The 13034-nt window shown below is 37.5% G+C and overlaps 1 protein-coding gene across 1 annotated transcript; it reads left to right on the top strand.

The window, feature by feature from the left end:
• Nucleotides 1-26: 26 nt before the first annotated feature.
• Nucleotides 27-11985, top strand: LOC144646888 (aflatoxin B1 aldehyde reductase member 2-like). Its single transcript, XM_078506594.1, has 12 exons — nt 27-232; nt 850-911; nt 1378-1438; nt 2803-2842; nt 3509-3655; nt 4939-4988; nt 6195-6274; nt 6784-6850; nt 6937-7037; nt 9538-9692; nt 10093-10173; nt 11281-11985. The coding sequence occupies exons 1-12, from the start codon at nt 164-166 to the stop codon at nt 11346-11348; spliced, it is 981 nt and encodes a 326-aa protein (XP_078362720.1). The 5' UTR covers nt 27-163; the 3' UTR covers nt 11349-11985.
• The last annotated feature ends 1049 nt before the right edge of the window (nt 11986-13034 follow it).

The raw sequence follows: 13034 nt of genomic DNA, 5'->3' as shown, positions 1-13034 counted from the left end.
TTCTCGGCGCGTTCAATCTTGTCCCAACTGCACTGCAGTGACTGCACTGTGATTTGTCTTGTTAAATTTACGCTTTTTTAACGCGATTTCTTCACTAGATTGCAATCTTGAAATTGATGTTTTTTGTTCGAACTTTTAGAAGTTTTTTAAAACCTATTTCCAGATGGCAACCGTCCCTGTAAAGACGTCAATCGGATGTATGGAATTTGGAAGACAGTGCACCTTAGAGCAGGTCAGTAGTGTGCGGTGTTCACGATACACTGCCTTCTTTGTTTATTTTTCTCCCGATCTTTCTGCGGCAAATGCAAGCAGGATAGACGTTCTTAAGAATGAGAAACATTGCATATCATATACAGATGGGGGCCTGGAGGGGTGAAATTAGAACTGGATTTGGGCAAATTTTCACTTGGAAAATGAGATTTGGGTTACTGGGCCTGGGAATCAAAAACAAAAAAGAATGGAACTGCGAATTGGATTTGGGAAAATTTGGGAAAACAATAGGCTGGGAAATGGGCTTTAGACTCCCCTCCCCCCCCCCCCCCCCCAGGACCCCTTTCAGGACCCTCTATATAGCAACAACATTTTTAGATGGCATTATGTTCCAAAATTCTTTCCAATCCTCCGGCATTCAAGTTGTTACATAATCTTTTCATAATTGTAATTTACTTAATATGCTTTTACAATAGTGAAGGATAACTGGATTATTTTATGATGCTCATTTGTTGTTTTGTAACTCATGGAAACCGTTCTGAACCAAAAATGTTAATATACAGCACTATTAGACAATTATTTTTTGTTATCAACAAGAATACTTTAATAAATTTATTTCTAAAAATGATTTTATTGCAGACAAAAGAGTTTGTAAAACTTTGCATGGATAATGGTGTTTATGATTTTGACACAGCTTACATGTAAGTATACATTTAGGTTTGCTATAGCAGGGGCAAATCTAGGGGGAGGGTGCAGGGGTTGAACCCCCCCCCCCCGAGATGACCTGTACCTTTCTAATACAACTAGTATTATAAACTGCGGATATACATTTTAAGCAGTAATGTACTCAACTTAAGCAGTTGAGAAAAGCAAGCCTAAAATTTTTTCAGGCTTGCTTTTCTCAACTGCTTAAGTTGAGTACATTACTGCGATGATCTTTCATTTGCCTAAAACAACTAGTATTCTGCAAAAAAAGTCAGTTACGCAATTCCTGAGTAGTGTACCCCCTCCTAAGAGAAATCGTGGATCCATCCCTGTACAGTTGTTGTTACTGTTGACCCACTGTTGAAAGTATGCTGCTTACATTGTTCATGTTAGACTGCTCCATCTTCATGTACATGTTGTGTTCATATAATGGAAGTATTTTCTTCTTAATTATCCATATAGGTATGCTGGAGGAAAGAGTGAGGAATTCATGGGTGAAATTGACATTCTTAAAGATCCCAAGGTATTACCGTAGAAAAATAATACCATATTAATTAGTTAATTTATAATGAATGGGTAGATCTATGCAGTAGCAATAGTACATGAATTTACCTACATGTACAAGGCTGTTAACTAACATCACCTTAAAAATTACAAACTAAGCATAATTATCCCAACCTAAAAGTCTTTTAGGTGGCTTTGTAATCAGGCTAGCAGTTTACTCTGGTTTTTATAGCATAAAGCATCTAGTTATATGGAGGACTGGGGGCTTCAACACAAACATAGTAAAGTAAAGTAAAGTAAAGTAAAGTATGACTTTATTTAACGAGGGTGACACCTGACAGTATCCTGATAACTTGTGGCCCTCATAAAAATATAAAACGGAAAAAACATGGTATAAACTTTAAAAATAGATATTGATTTAGATAAACTATGTACAACATTAAATACAATAAGACAAAAATTAAAATTACATGAATGATTGCGTATGGATTTGATTATTTAAAATTTGTTTAAAAAGAGAACGCTTAAAAAGTACACTTGGGCCCGTTTTAAGTCCCGCTAAGTGAGTTCCATTCTTTGATTGTTAGAAAGAGATTTGTATAATTTCTGGACAATACAAATAATAGGATAAAAACAGACTACAGACCAGTCAGTTAGTTTACTGTCTGACTGAGATGGCCTGGTATTTCATCTTATTATAATGTTGGCTCTTCCAGCAGGCAATGCAAGGTGGGCTAATATCCCAGGGGGGGTACTCGGCATGTTAAGTGACGGGGATGATCGAATGGGGGCAAAAATCAAGACCCAAAAAAATCCCAAGGGGTTCCACCGAAAGCCCAAAAAAATCCCTTAACCAAAAAAAAAAAACCCAAGAAATCCTACCCAAAAAAATCCCGGAATCGAAAATTTTAAACCCAAGAAAATCCTTCTATAACCCCGAGTACCCCCCCTGGGGCTAATATCTTGCTCGCTCGAATTAATAAAAAAAAAGGTACTTAAAAACGCATTTTACAGCCTGACGAATTGCCCATTATTTTGCTGCAAATTTGTTTTTGTTGTTGCTGCCATTTTTACCATATAATATATCCTTTACTGACCAAGCAAGCTTGTTTTGCCAAGATGGCAGGATATGGCCTCATTCTTTTTTGGTGTGTTTAATTGGACCACAGCTTCGCCTCGGTCCATAAAAACACACAAAAAAAGAACTTTGCCAATATCCCGCCATCTTGACCTCATTCTTGGTCAATAATCCATATTTATGTCACCAACCAATACGTAATTCAGAACTAATTCCAGTTAGTCTTTGGCTACTGGATCAGATGCAACCATACACTTTGAAATTCAAAAATAAGATTTACTTTCATGTCTTATTTACTACTATAGGTATTTATTGCCACAAAGGCCAATCCATGGAGTGAAAAAGGTGTGTTCTAGTATTCATACTGAGTAATTTGTAACAGTCGTTGCATATCTGTGTAATTCTAAAATTCTAAAATTATGTGTTGTTAAGTACACATTACTACCATGCCAACAAAATCATGCTGGATATTGAAAATGTGTACTCACATATAAAGAAATGTCAAATTAAGACATGTTAAGAAATTCCAGAAGATTTTTGAGAACAAAAAATTAAACAGTTTCATACTACAACACTTATAGACCATAGATATGTCACTTTGCCTTCGTCATAGCCTATGTGCTTCCCTTTATTTATTATCTATATGCTATCATAGCATATTTACATACATACTTATTTAATTTTTGTTTTATAGTATAATAATTGTATTTTTTTCCTCTAGCTTGTAGAAAGAATTTCTTTTCTATTGCTTCTTTGCTACTGCCTTGATTGGCAACTAGTTATTTGCAGGGAACAAAAATGTGTAAATTTTATTTTATACAAAATAAATTAAAGTTGAAGAACATTTACCATGTGCACAGTAGAGCTAGAGTTCCATGACCAGACTGTCTTGTCATGCCAGCTTATCCACTCCAATCCACGGTGACCAAATTAAAAAAGTTTGAACTTGAAATTTTGTAAGTAAACAGTTTTTCAATTTGCTGTTGATGCTATATTTATTTGTATCCAAAGGCTTAAAGTATGACAGAGTTCTGGAACAAATGAATGAATCTCTTAAAAGATTGAAGAGAGACTCCGTGGATTTATTCTACCTCCATGCTCCAGATCATAACACGCCCATTGAGGAAACACTTGAAGCTGTCAATCACCTCTATAAAGGTAGATCATGTTGGGCTATACTTAGTGTTTGCGCACTTTGTTTATTGCAAAACTGGAAACAGCCCATGATAAGCCACCATGAGATCTCCCCTCCATTCCTATTCCACCAGATAAATAAAGCCATCCAATCTGCCAAATGGAGATGCAAAATTCCTGTGGGCTTTACACTTATAGGCAGTGTCCACTTTTGGGAGTACCCACTTACAAGTATTACTCCCCACTTATTGGATAGGAGTACTAGTAAGTTGCAGTGGGCAGTGGGTGGTGTCTGCTTATAGGTGACTATTTATGGGATAGAAGTCGCTCTGTTATGAAGGAAATTTACATCTGGGAGGAGCCCACTTCTGGAAGTGTCTTGTTATAGGAGGTGCCTGTTTATGGGATGTGGTGTCACTTATGGAAAGTGCCCACTTAACCCTTTAACCTCTAAGGCACATGGCCGTCGACCAACCAAATAGCACTGGGACCTAACTAAAGGAATAAATGAGACGTGAACAAAGATTAAGTTTAGCACAACAAGAAATCGCCACAAAGAACACAAAGCAAAATACTCCTGTGAAGTTAGAAGGGACTAATACAAAATATAAATGAAAGAGACAAATTATATTTGATAAGTTCTATTAGCTTCAGTAAACAGACATCTGTAAATGAGATCGCATTTGACCTTGGTCGCTTGAGAGACTTATCGTATATTGTATATCAGGCTTATACCAGATGTCATGCTACAAGATAACGCAACTTTTGATGAACAATCATTCAATACAGAAGTTGTCAGCTACTTTTATTTGGTATACGTTAATTGTTTGACAATTTTCCTGAAAATTATTTAAGATCCGTTGGGAAACGTCATCACTTCTGCATGCATTGCATGCCATTTATTTAAATTAGGGAGCTGCCCGTGCATGGAAGGTTAGGACTTGTGTGAAGTGCCCAGATTTAGAAGGTGCTTGCTTATATTATATAGGAGGTGTACACTTATGGGATGGGCAGGGGATGCTCAGTTCTGGGAGGTATCTTCTTACTGGGTATTCCTTTTTATGGGATATGTGGTGTCCACTATAGTGGGAGGTGTAGACTTCAGTGCCCAGTTTTGGATCGGAAGGTGTCTGCTTTTGGGAAGAATCCACTTTTATAATTATAATGGGTCACAGTCCAGTTATGGTATTGTCTATGTATACGGGAGATGTCTACTTAGTAAAAGTTAAATAACAAATTGTGGTGATGATAAAGAGCAAATGGATTATTCTTATTCAAGTTATCTCTTTTGTTTTTACAATTTTCAGAGGGAAAATTTAAATATTTTGGTCTGTCAAATTATGCCTCATGGGAAGTGGTAAGTGACATTACTAAATCTTTGTTGGTGATTGGAACATGCATTTATATCAAAGAAAAATTTCTGTTCTGAGACTGGTAAATATTTACGATGCTTTTATTGTAGGCATGCAATGTGTGCAGACAGTGCAATGCATGCAGGGGGGTCATGTACCTATAGGCTTTGCACACGTAATGGACCCATGACAAAAGGCAGAAACAACTGGAAAAGGCTATAGGCAAAGTCTGCATCGAGCCTAGTGGCTAGGCCTTTCTCGATTATGCTAGCATTTTTTTCCCGCATTTTTTGGGAAAACAAGCATTTTTTTTCTTTTTTCCTTGAAAAAGAATTGCTAGCATTTTCTGTCATTTTTCATGATTGTGATCCAGATTTCAGCACTCAGAACTCAGAAGGAAAATAAATAATCCTAAAGTTTCACAATTTTGATTACTTAATTTGATTGTTTTCTGTCTGTTTTGACTGTTTGTGCGTTGTGTTACTTGTGTGTGTACACCAACGGAAAAAAGGTATGGGTGGTCAGCGGGTAACTCTTTCCCTTGCTCAGCCAAGATGGCGTCGGCCACGAACTTGCAATATAGACCATGGTAGTGCTTCAAATATGACTGTTTAGATGCTGTTGGCTGGAAAAGTTTTAATTCTGACCCAGGTTTTATAAACAAACAATTATTAAGTATCACCTGTTGTTGATATGAGCATGGTGGTTAAAAAAAAAAAATAAAAAATAACCGAAAACCAAAACCACCCCCGGTAATGAGTATAATAATGTAAGAGTTTGTATGTTTTGTTTGAAATAAAACAAAGCCTTCTTTGGAATTCAAGTGGCATTTTTTAAAGAAATCAGGCATTATTTTAGCATTTTTTTGGCTTTATGCGAGAATTTCTAGTAGCATTAAATGCCAGTTTTACTTGCATAATCGAGAAAGGCCTACTAGTGGCCCACACAGGCCAGAAGTTATCCCAGTTTCTGTAACATGAAGCAACTAGGAGTATTTCTAATCCCCCAGCTGGATGAGAAGCTAGTCCATCACAGGGTTACCCCCAGAGCCAGTATACCCATTTATATACCTGGGTGTGGAGAAAGAGGCACTATGAGAGTGATGTGTCTTGCCCAAGAACACAACACGATGACCCCAGCCAGGGCTCGAATCCGGACCGCTCTATCCAGAAAAGGCCATAACCTTGTTTTATTGGTGTGTTTTCTTTCAGGCAGAAATTTATTACCTGTGTAAGATGAATAACTATCCATTACCAACTGTTTACCAAGGAATGTATAATCCTGTCACAAGGTGAGAGTCACAATTTCAATATGAGCACATACACTGCCCAATCAAAGCATACCGTAAATATGAATCACACGCACAAGATTTGGCCTTGCCACAGGATTGCATTACAGAGATATATTGCAGAAAGGGAGGTGAGAAGGTAAAAATGCGACATAACATAGGACTGCAAAACTTGGCAAAAAGAGACAGAAAACCATATAGGCAGGTGAGGGCACTGGGAACTTAAAAGTCATTAGGTTCTACTCAGTAAAGCACTAGGAGTATTGTTGAGAACATGTATGTATGAGCTAGTTTTGTGGATACTTTGTCAGATTAATGAAAACAGGGGTAAGTGTGTCAATTACCTTCTCATCTACTACACCAGCACGTCCCCCTCAATTTTTTCTCAAGTTTGACAATCGCAGTAGCTCTTTGCTGTTAGCAATATTGAACTATAGAAGTATGTAACCTTTTCGCTGATGAGTAGTTTGTCTGTTAAAGTTTGTGTTTTGAAAGAGAATATTTTTTTTCAGGGACATAGAAAGAGAACTCTTTCCCTGTCTGAGAAGATTTGGAATAGCTTTCTATGCATACAACCCAGTGAGTACTTCCTTGAATGTCAAAATGATCTTAAACCTTGGTGCCCATAGCTATTCATTAGAACGTAATTTTTTTTTATGTTGTAGCTCGCAGGTGGACTGTTAACAGGAAAGCATCGCTATGAAGATAAAGATAGCGGCAAGATTCAGCCTGGTCGTTTTGCTGGCACAGGCCCATGGTGTGATGTGTAAGTTGGCATAAAAATCTGATTATTCTCGAACATTTTCTGAAAGGTCATCGACAGTTGCAGCGTCGTTGCCAGGGTCTGGGTCACCAGGCCTCTATCTCACTTTCATTTGCGGGTGAGACAGACTGTTGCCTATCAATTAAATGTCACAAAAAAGATTTTTTGCTGCGTAGCACTCAAAATAATTATCAATAAGACCCAATAAGTGTTCAATAGTGCATTGAAGGCTGGATAAAATACAGCCTTCAATGCACTCCAAGAACACTATTGAACACTTGATGCCTGCCCGTGTGTGTGTCCGGCCAAAATATGACTACTCAATTTGTAAACTGACAACCCGGTGTCACAGCGGATTTTGTCCCCCCGCCGATTTTGTCCCCCCCGGACCAAATCCGCTAGCGGATATTGTCCCCCGGACAATATCCGCTAGCCGATATTGTCCCCCCTTCGCCGAATTTGTCCCCCCCCCCCTCAACAATTGTTATTTAAGCTTTGTTTCCCTATTACTCAGTAAACTTTCCATTTGCAAACTTTTTTGCAACGTTCCCTCGAATGACAACACAAAACTTGTTATAATTCTGCCATATTTATTATAGTAAATATAGTCACTTCTTATAATAGCGATGCAATTTTGCGTTCTATGCTGGTCCCTAAGTTATTTCAGAAATTTACTATAATTCATTGCAAAGCTTGTCGTAAACAAAAGACCTGACTAAAGACAGCGTCTAACTACGGTTCCTGTTAGCAATGAATCGAAAACGTTAATCTTGTTTGAGTTGCGGCTTTAATAATCGCTCTAAAATGATTTTTTTTCAAAAATTACTCTCTCAGTCTTAAGCAACGTCGACATGAAACAAATTCTAAATTCTTACTTTTAATTACGCCTTAATATGAACAAAAACAGTTGCAACTAACGGTAACCCAAACTCTTAGAAAAACGCGAACTCCGTTGTATTATTATTTTACGGCTTAAGTGATCTCCGTTCTATCCTTATGGTTTACAAAATGAATGATGAAGTCAAAATGAAAATGAATTATCAAATCAGTAAAATACGCGGTAAGCATATTTTTTACTTGTTTAACTTGCTTTTTAACTGTAACAGTTAACTTCATTTTTGCGCTTTAGGCGAACCTCTTTTTCTAACCACTGTCTACACGCTTGCGCAGGCAGCTACTGAATAGCCGACAAACTTGCATTATCGGAACTGCTACAAAAAAAACTTTTTAACGAAGTCGCGGAATCTCTTTTAAAAAAAGTTGTGAAATGTAAACAAAAAGACAATGTAATTAGTCTTTTTGAGCGAGTAATTGTCCATGCAGTAACTATTGATTACTCCATAATGATAATTTGTTCAAAGTGGAGTAAACTAGAAAAAAAAAACGCGCTGTTAGCAACTTTATTTAATTTGAAAATAAAGACAACGAGAGAATATTAGTAGCGATAGCGAAGTATGATCACTTTTGACGGGGGGACAAAATTCGCGAAGGGGGGACGAAATCCGCTAGCGAATATTGTCTCCCGGGGGTCAATATCGGCTAGCGGATATTGTCCGGGGGACAATATCCGCTAGCGGATTTGGTCCGGGGGGACAAAATCCAGGGGGGACAAAATCGGCTAGGACACCGGCATTTTTAACCTAGTGGTTATTTCGGGTTGCCAGAACCCCTTATCTTTAGCAATATATTTATATAATAATTCTGTAATTTAATTTAATGATAAGGAAATAAAGAGGATGTTGTTGTTATCTATTGTCTATCTAATGACTGGAGAGTTAATAAGAGAGTTAATAAGTTCTTTGTCGTTGAGGACAGTTTGTAAGTCAAATGCGCCGTTTAGACAAAACAATGTCCTCAGTTAAGTGATCTATTCATTCACTGCGATAGGGAGGGACATCACAGATTTGACCCGAAAAATTCCATACTGATAACATAGCTTCACAGAATTCCGTGTAGTGTCTCTGGTTCTCTGGTTGGTTGTTGCCCAGTAGGACACTGTTAATGGCCACTAATGAGAGGTACTACATGGATTGCTCTGCTCAGGCGTCTCTCAAACAAGTATTGGATTTAAGCATCGCCTGTTAAAGCAAAAGTTTTTATGAGTCAAATGAGTCAATGAGTCATGATCAAGTCAATGAGTCAAATCTTAAATTAGAGTTGTTAATTTACTAACAAATAAAAACTAACCGCAAGCAAACTAGAGTGGAACTAACCGCAAGCAAACCGAAGTGGAACTAACCGCAAGCAAACCAGAGTAGAACTAACCGTAAGCAAAGTGGAGTGCTTCTAAGCTTACTTGTATATGGGGAAGCCGTGGTTCAACAGATAATAACCTACTTTGTGTAAAAATCACCTTGACTCATTGACTCGTGACTCACAGACTCATTCGACTCATAAAACAGGGGACCTCGGCTAAGAAGAGTATGATAGGAAGGGGAGAGATTAATTAGAACTTGTTTCCAATCTCTCATCCAGTGCAGGATCAATTTTATTTGTTTTGCAGCTACATAAAGCGTTTTTGGAAGAAGCCCTTCTTTGATTTACTCGATAACATGAAAGTAACTTTGGATCGCATTTACGGTGAAGGAAAAGTGACGTTGATTGATGCGTCCCTTCGATGGATGTACCATCACTCTAAGATGGACGGTACTCATGGAGGTATTAAACGTGAAGGGGTTTTATTAATAAAGGCTGTTGCCTCGTCATTTTTAATGCACTGAAACAACAGAGAGTATTCTCACTCCGTGGATGGGAAGCTATTTATTTATGCATGATTTAAAATTCTTTTTGGTGTGAGCGTTGCCAACTCGGGTTGATTGGGTTGTTTGTATGCAAGTAGCAGCGAATAATTGCAAAAACTTAATTCAAAGACTTACAAAACCTAATTCAGCGAGAAATTCCCGAGAATTAGAATTACCTAATTCCCGAGAATCACAAAACGTAATTCAGTTCTTCAGTTTTTTGTATTATTTTAAAGCTGATTTAACTAAACATGGTTATTTAGTGAAAACGGAGTGCTAGTATAACCCAGACTTAAAATCCCTTATTCTTTTTTTAGATGCCGTTATACTTGGGGCGTCTTCTGTCAAACACTTGGAGGAAAACCTTAAGAGCACTAAACACGGGCCCTTACATGAAGGTACGAGCTAGCATTATATTCGGTCAGCAAGAAGAACATCATACATACATCATCTTTATTTTACCTCGAATTTACAAGAGTAGCTACAAAAGCCAATTTTTCCGAGAAAGAGAAGAAGAAGAAATAGAAAAATGAAATAAAAAAAAATAAAATATATTTTTTTACTTGTCAAGATAGCTGAACGTTCATATTCCACGCTAGCTCTTTTGTAATGAGAAGTATTGCTACGAGGATTTCAGTAAACTGGATTCTTGGACAAATAGCTTAAAAAAACTGGAATGATTGGTTAATTGCTGCTGCTTCCATAGGCTTTCTCAGCGTCGACTTCAACCAAGTCTACTGCTTCAGGTGTAGGCATGTGGACAATGGCGCCCTCCCCAATATCATTTCCTTAGCCCTATATTCTCCCCCAAAATAAATACCTTATTACATGAAATTTTCGCGACACGTTAATTTCGCGAATTTCGCGATTCTAATAAAATCGCGAAATTAAAGTGACGCGAACAATAAGTGTCGCGAACATAACATGACGCGAAAATTAAGTGACTATATGTCAATAAACAAGAAAGAATAAGTTTAACACCACTGAAGGAAGGAATTTTCAATGTAAATGGATGTTGTCAATTGACTCAAGAACAATTACTCATGCACGTATAAGTATGTCCTACTTGTAGACATTATGAGAACGTTAACTGCTCTGTTGCTGCCATTGCCGAGATTTAGTCCCGCCCTTGCGTTTTTGTTACCTATTAGGCTATTGTTCCTTTGATGAAGTCGTTTTATTTAATTCAAAGGCATGTTAAATAATATTGTCAAGGAAATGTAAATTGGGTCTTACTCAAAAACGCGAAATTAAAGTGATTCAAAATACAAACTTTTCGCAAAATCGCGAAATTTAAGTGTCGCGAAATATGCGCACCTCAAAATCGCGAAATTAACGTGTCGCGAAAATTTCATGTAATAAGGAAGTTGAAATACTTTAAGTCCATCACCCCTTTTTATTGTAGAAAATGATGATTATTATTATCATTAATATTATTGGAAATGGTATATTTACTACTTTTGCCATAGTTTGGAATAAATCATTTTATGGTTTCCTCTCTGCAGAGGTAGTCAAACTATTTGACGAAGCCTGGGGTCAAATTAAAGGCGACTGTGTTAACTACTTCCGCTGAACAGACCTTACGCTTGCTGGTGTATACGGACATCTTCTGTGAAAATGACAAAGATTTAGCTTGGAAAATATTTTTTTCCTTAGAAAATATATATAATCAGTATTGTGTATTTTTTTTTACAATAAAATGTCATCCTCCGTCATTCTATGAAGATAGCGTTTGTTAATTCTCAGAATACAACTTGTGATAGGAAGAGGGATGTTATGATGAGATTATATGTTTAGCGCAAGGATAAATTGATGCACCAAATTTTCTGTTTGTTTCATGTCTTTGAGTGTTGCAGTTTTATTGGAACGAAACCTCGATGTTTTTCAATTTTCCGTCAAAGTGTTACATTAACAGTAAGTGCACAAGAAAAAATTATTGTCAGCTGATCAGCCGCAGTAATGTCACTTGGAAAGAAAAGCTTGCCAAGGCTCCCCAGGCCAGGGTCTTGACATCCCCCTCATGGGTGGAAAATTGCGAGGGACAACTGTTTGCAAAACCTTTGTACATTATATCATACTCATTGACCTATTATGCAGGCTGGATTTTGTTAATTTGATTAACTGCTGAGAAAAAAAACTCAATCCTTTAAGCCCTAAGAAAAATGTTATTTTTTCTAAATAGATAAATATAAGCTGGTTGTATATGCATTGTACGGCATTTGAAATTTTTCATAAAACATCAGCGAATAAGAAGAACGTTTTAGTTGCGAAAGAAATGGGTTAAAAAGAAAAAAAAGATTAAAAAAAGGCGTTTATCTCAGTATATACAGTTGAATCCCGATAACTCAAACCTTCAAGGGAAATCAAAACAGGTTCGAGTAAGCGGGAGTTCGAGTTATTGAGGGTTCGAGTTATCGGGATTCAACCGTAGTTGGTATTCCTCTAAACAAAAAGCTTATTGTGCAGTTCAGTACTCAGCCATCAACAAATGCTCAGGCGGAGAGATTTTACTAACTCAGAATCCCAGTGTGGCTTCACGGTTGCCCGATCCACCATCGACATCATTTTCACTTAGCGCGTTTGACCTGGTCAGCAGAGGTTCATTCCGTTTGCTGGAGACGATTTTATCGGGTACCTACCCAAGCTGTGCAAGATACAAAGCAAAATACTTTTACGTGATTCCATTTCCCAGACAGGTATAGGAGACCCTGATATTTGGCTGGCCTTCTTCCTGGCTGGAAAATTTTCTGATACCCTGCTGGGAAATGAAATTTTGTGTATGCTTCTCCTGGTCACTGCCTGGTAGTTCGGAACAGATATAATTTTTCCAGCAACTACAAATAATGCTTAAAAGCGTTTTTAATTTATTTGCTGTTTACTTTGTAGCCAATACGTTCCCTGATGAATTCGAACAAATGGCCTCGTTAGATGTCCCTGGAAATCGCTAATCGATCTGAATGGAGGCAACAGCTGAAAGAGCTTCAATCCTGGGCACTGACGTTTGGTTTCTACTTCCCTCTTTCTACTTCCCAAATCTAAACCGCAGGGAAGTTAAAAGAGGCTCTGCACGCAGGGTGATTCATGTGTAGCACTCTAGTTTCAGCCCATGGATTGAAGAACCGAATTTCACCATAATCAAGGTTTTTTCTGACTTAAATACTTTGTGGAACGATCTAACTATTCATGGAATGAAATAACTATTTTGTGAAATAAACTCTCTGCACTACAAAACGAGGTGTCTTTGAACGTAATGACCCGG

Source organism: Oculina patagonica, chromosome 3 (genome assembly GCF_052425735.1).
Source record: "Oculina patagonica isolate OP01 chromosome 3, crgOcupat, whole genome shotgun sequence".
In the NCBI taxonomy this organism is placed as follows: Eukaryota; Metazoa; Cnidaria; class Anthozoa; order Scleractinia; family Oculinidae; genus Oculina; species Oculina patagonica.
The sequence above is the reverse complement of the archived record's forward strand: the minus strand, read 5'-3'. Positions and strand labels throughout refer to the sequence as shown.

What these genes read in the sequence shown, in the direction of transcription:
- LOC144646888 (XM_078506594.1), top strand. Translation starts at nt 164, where the DNA reads ATGGCAACCGTCCCTGTAAAGACGTCAATCGGATGTATGGAATTTGGA. An exon ending in CAATCCATGGAGTGAAAAAG is followed by an intron (nt 2,843 to 3,508) that starts GTGTGTTCTAGT and finishes TTGTATCCAAAG; the next exon opens with GCTTAAAGTATGACAGAGTT. An exon ending in TGTCAATCACCTCTATAAAG is followed by an intron (nt 3,656 to 4,938) that starts GTAGATCATGTT and finishes TACAATTTTCAG; the next exon opens with AGGGAAAATTTAAATATTTT.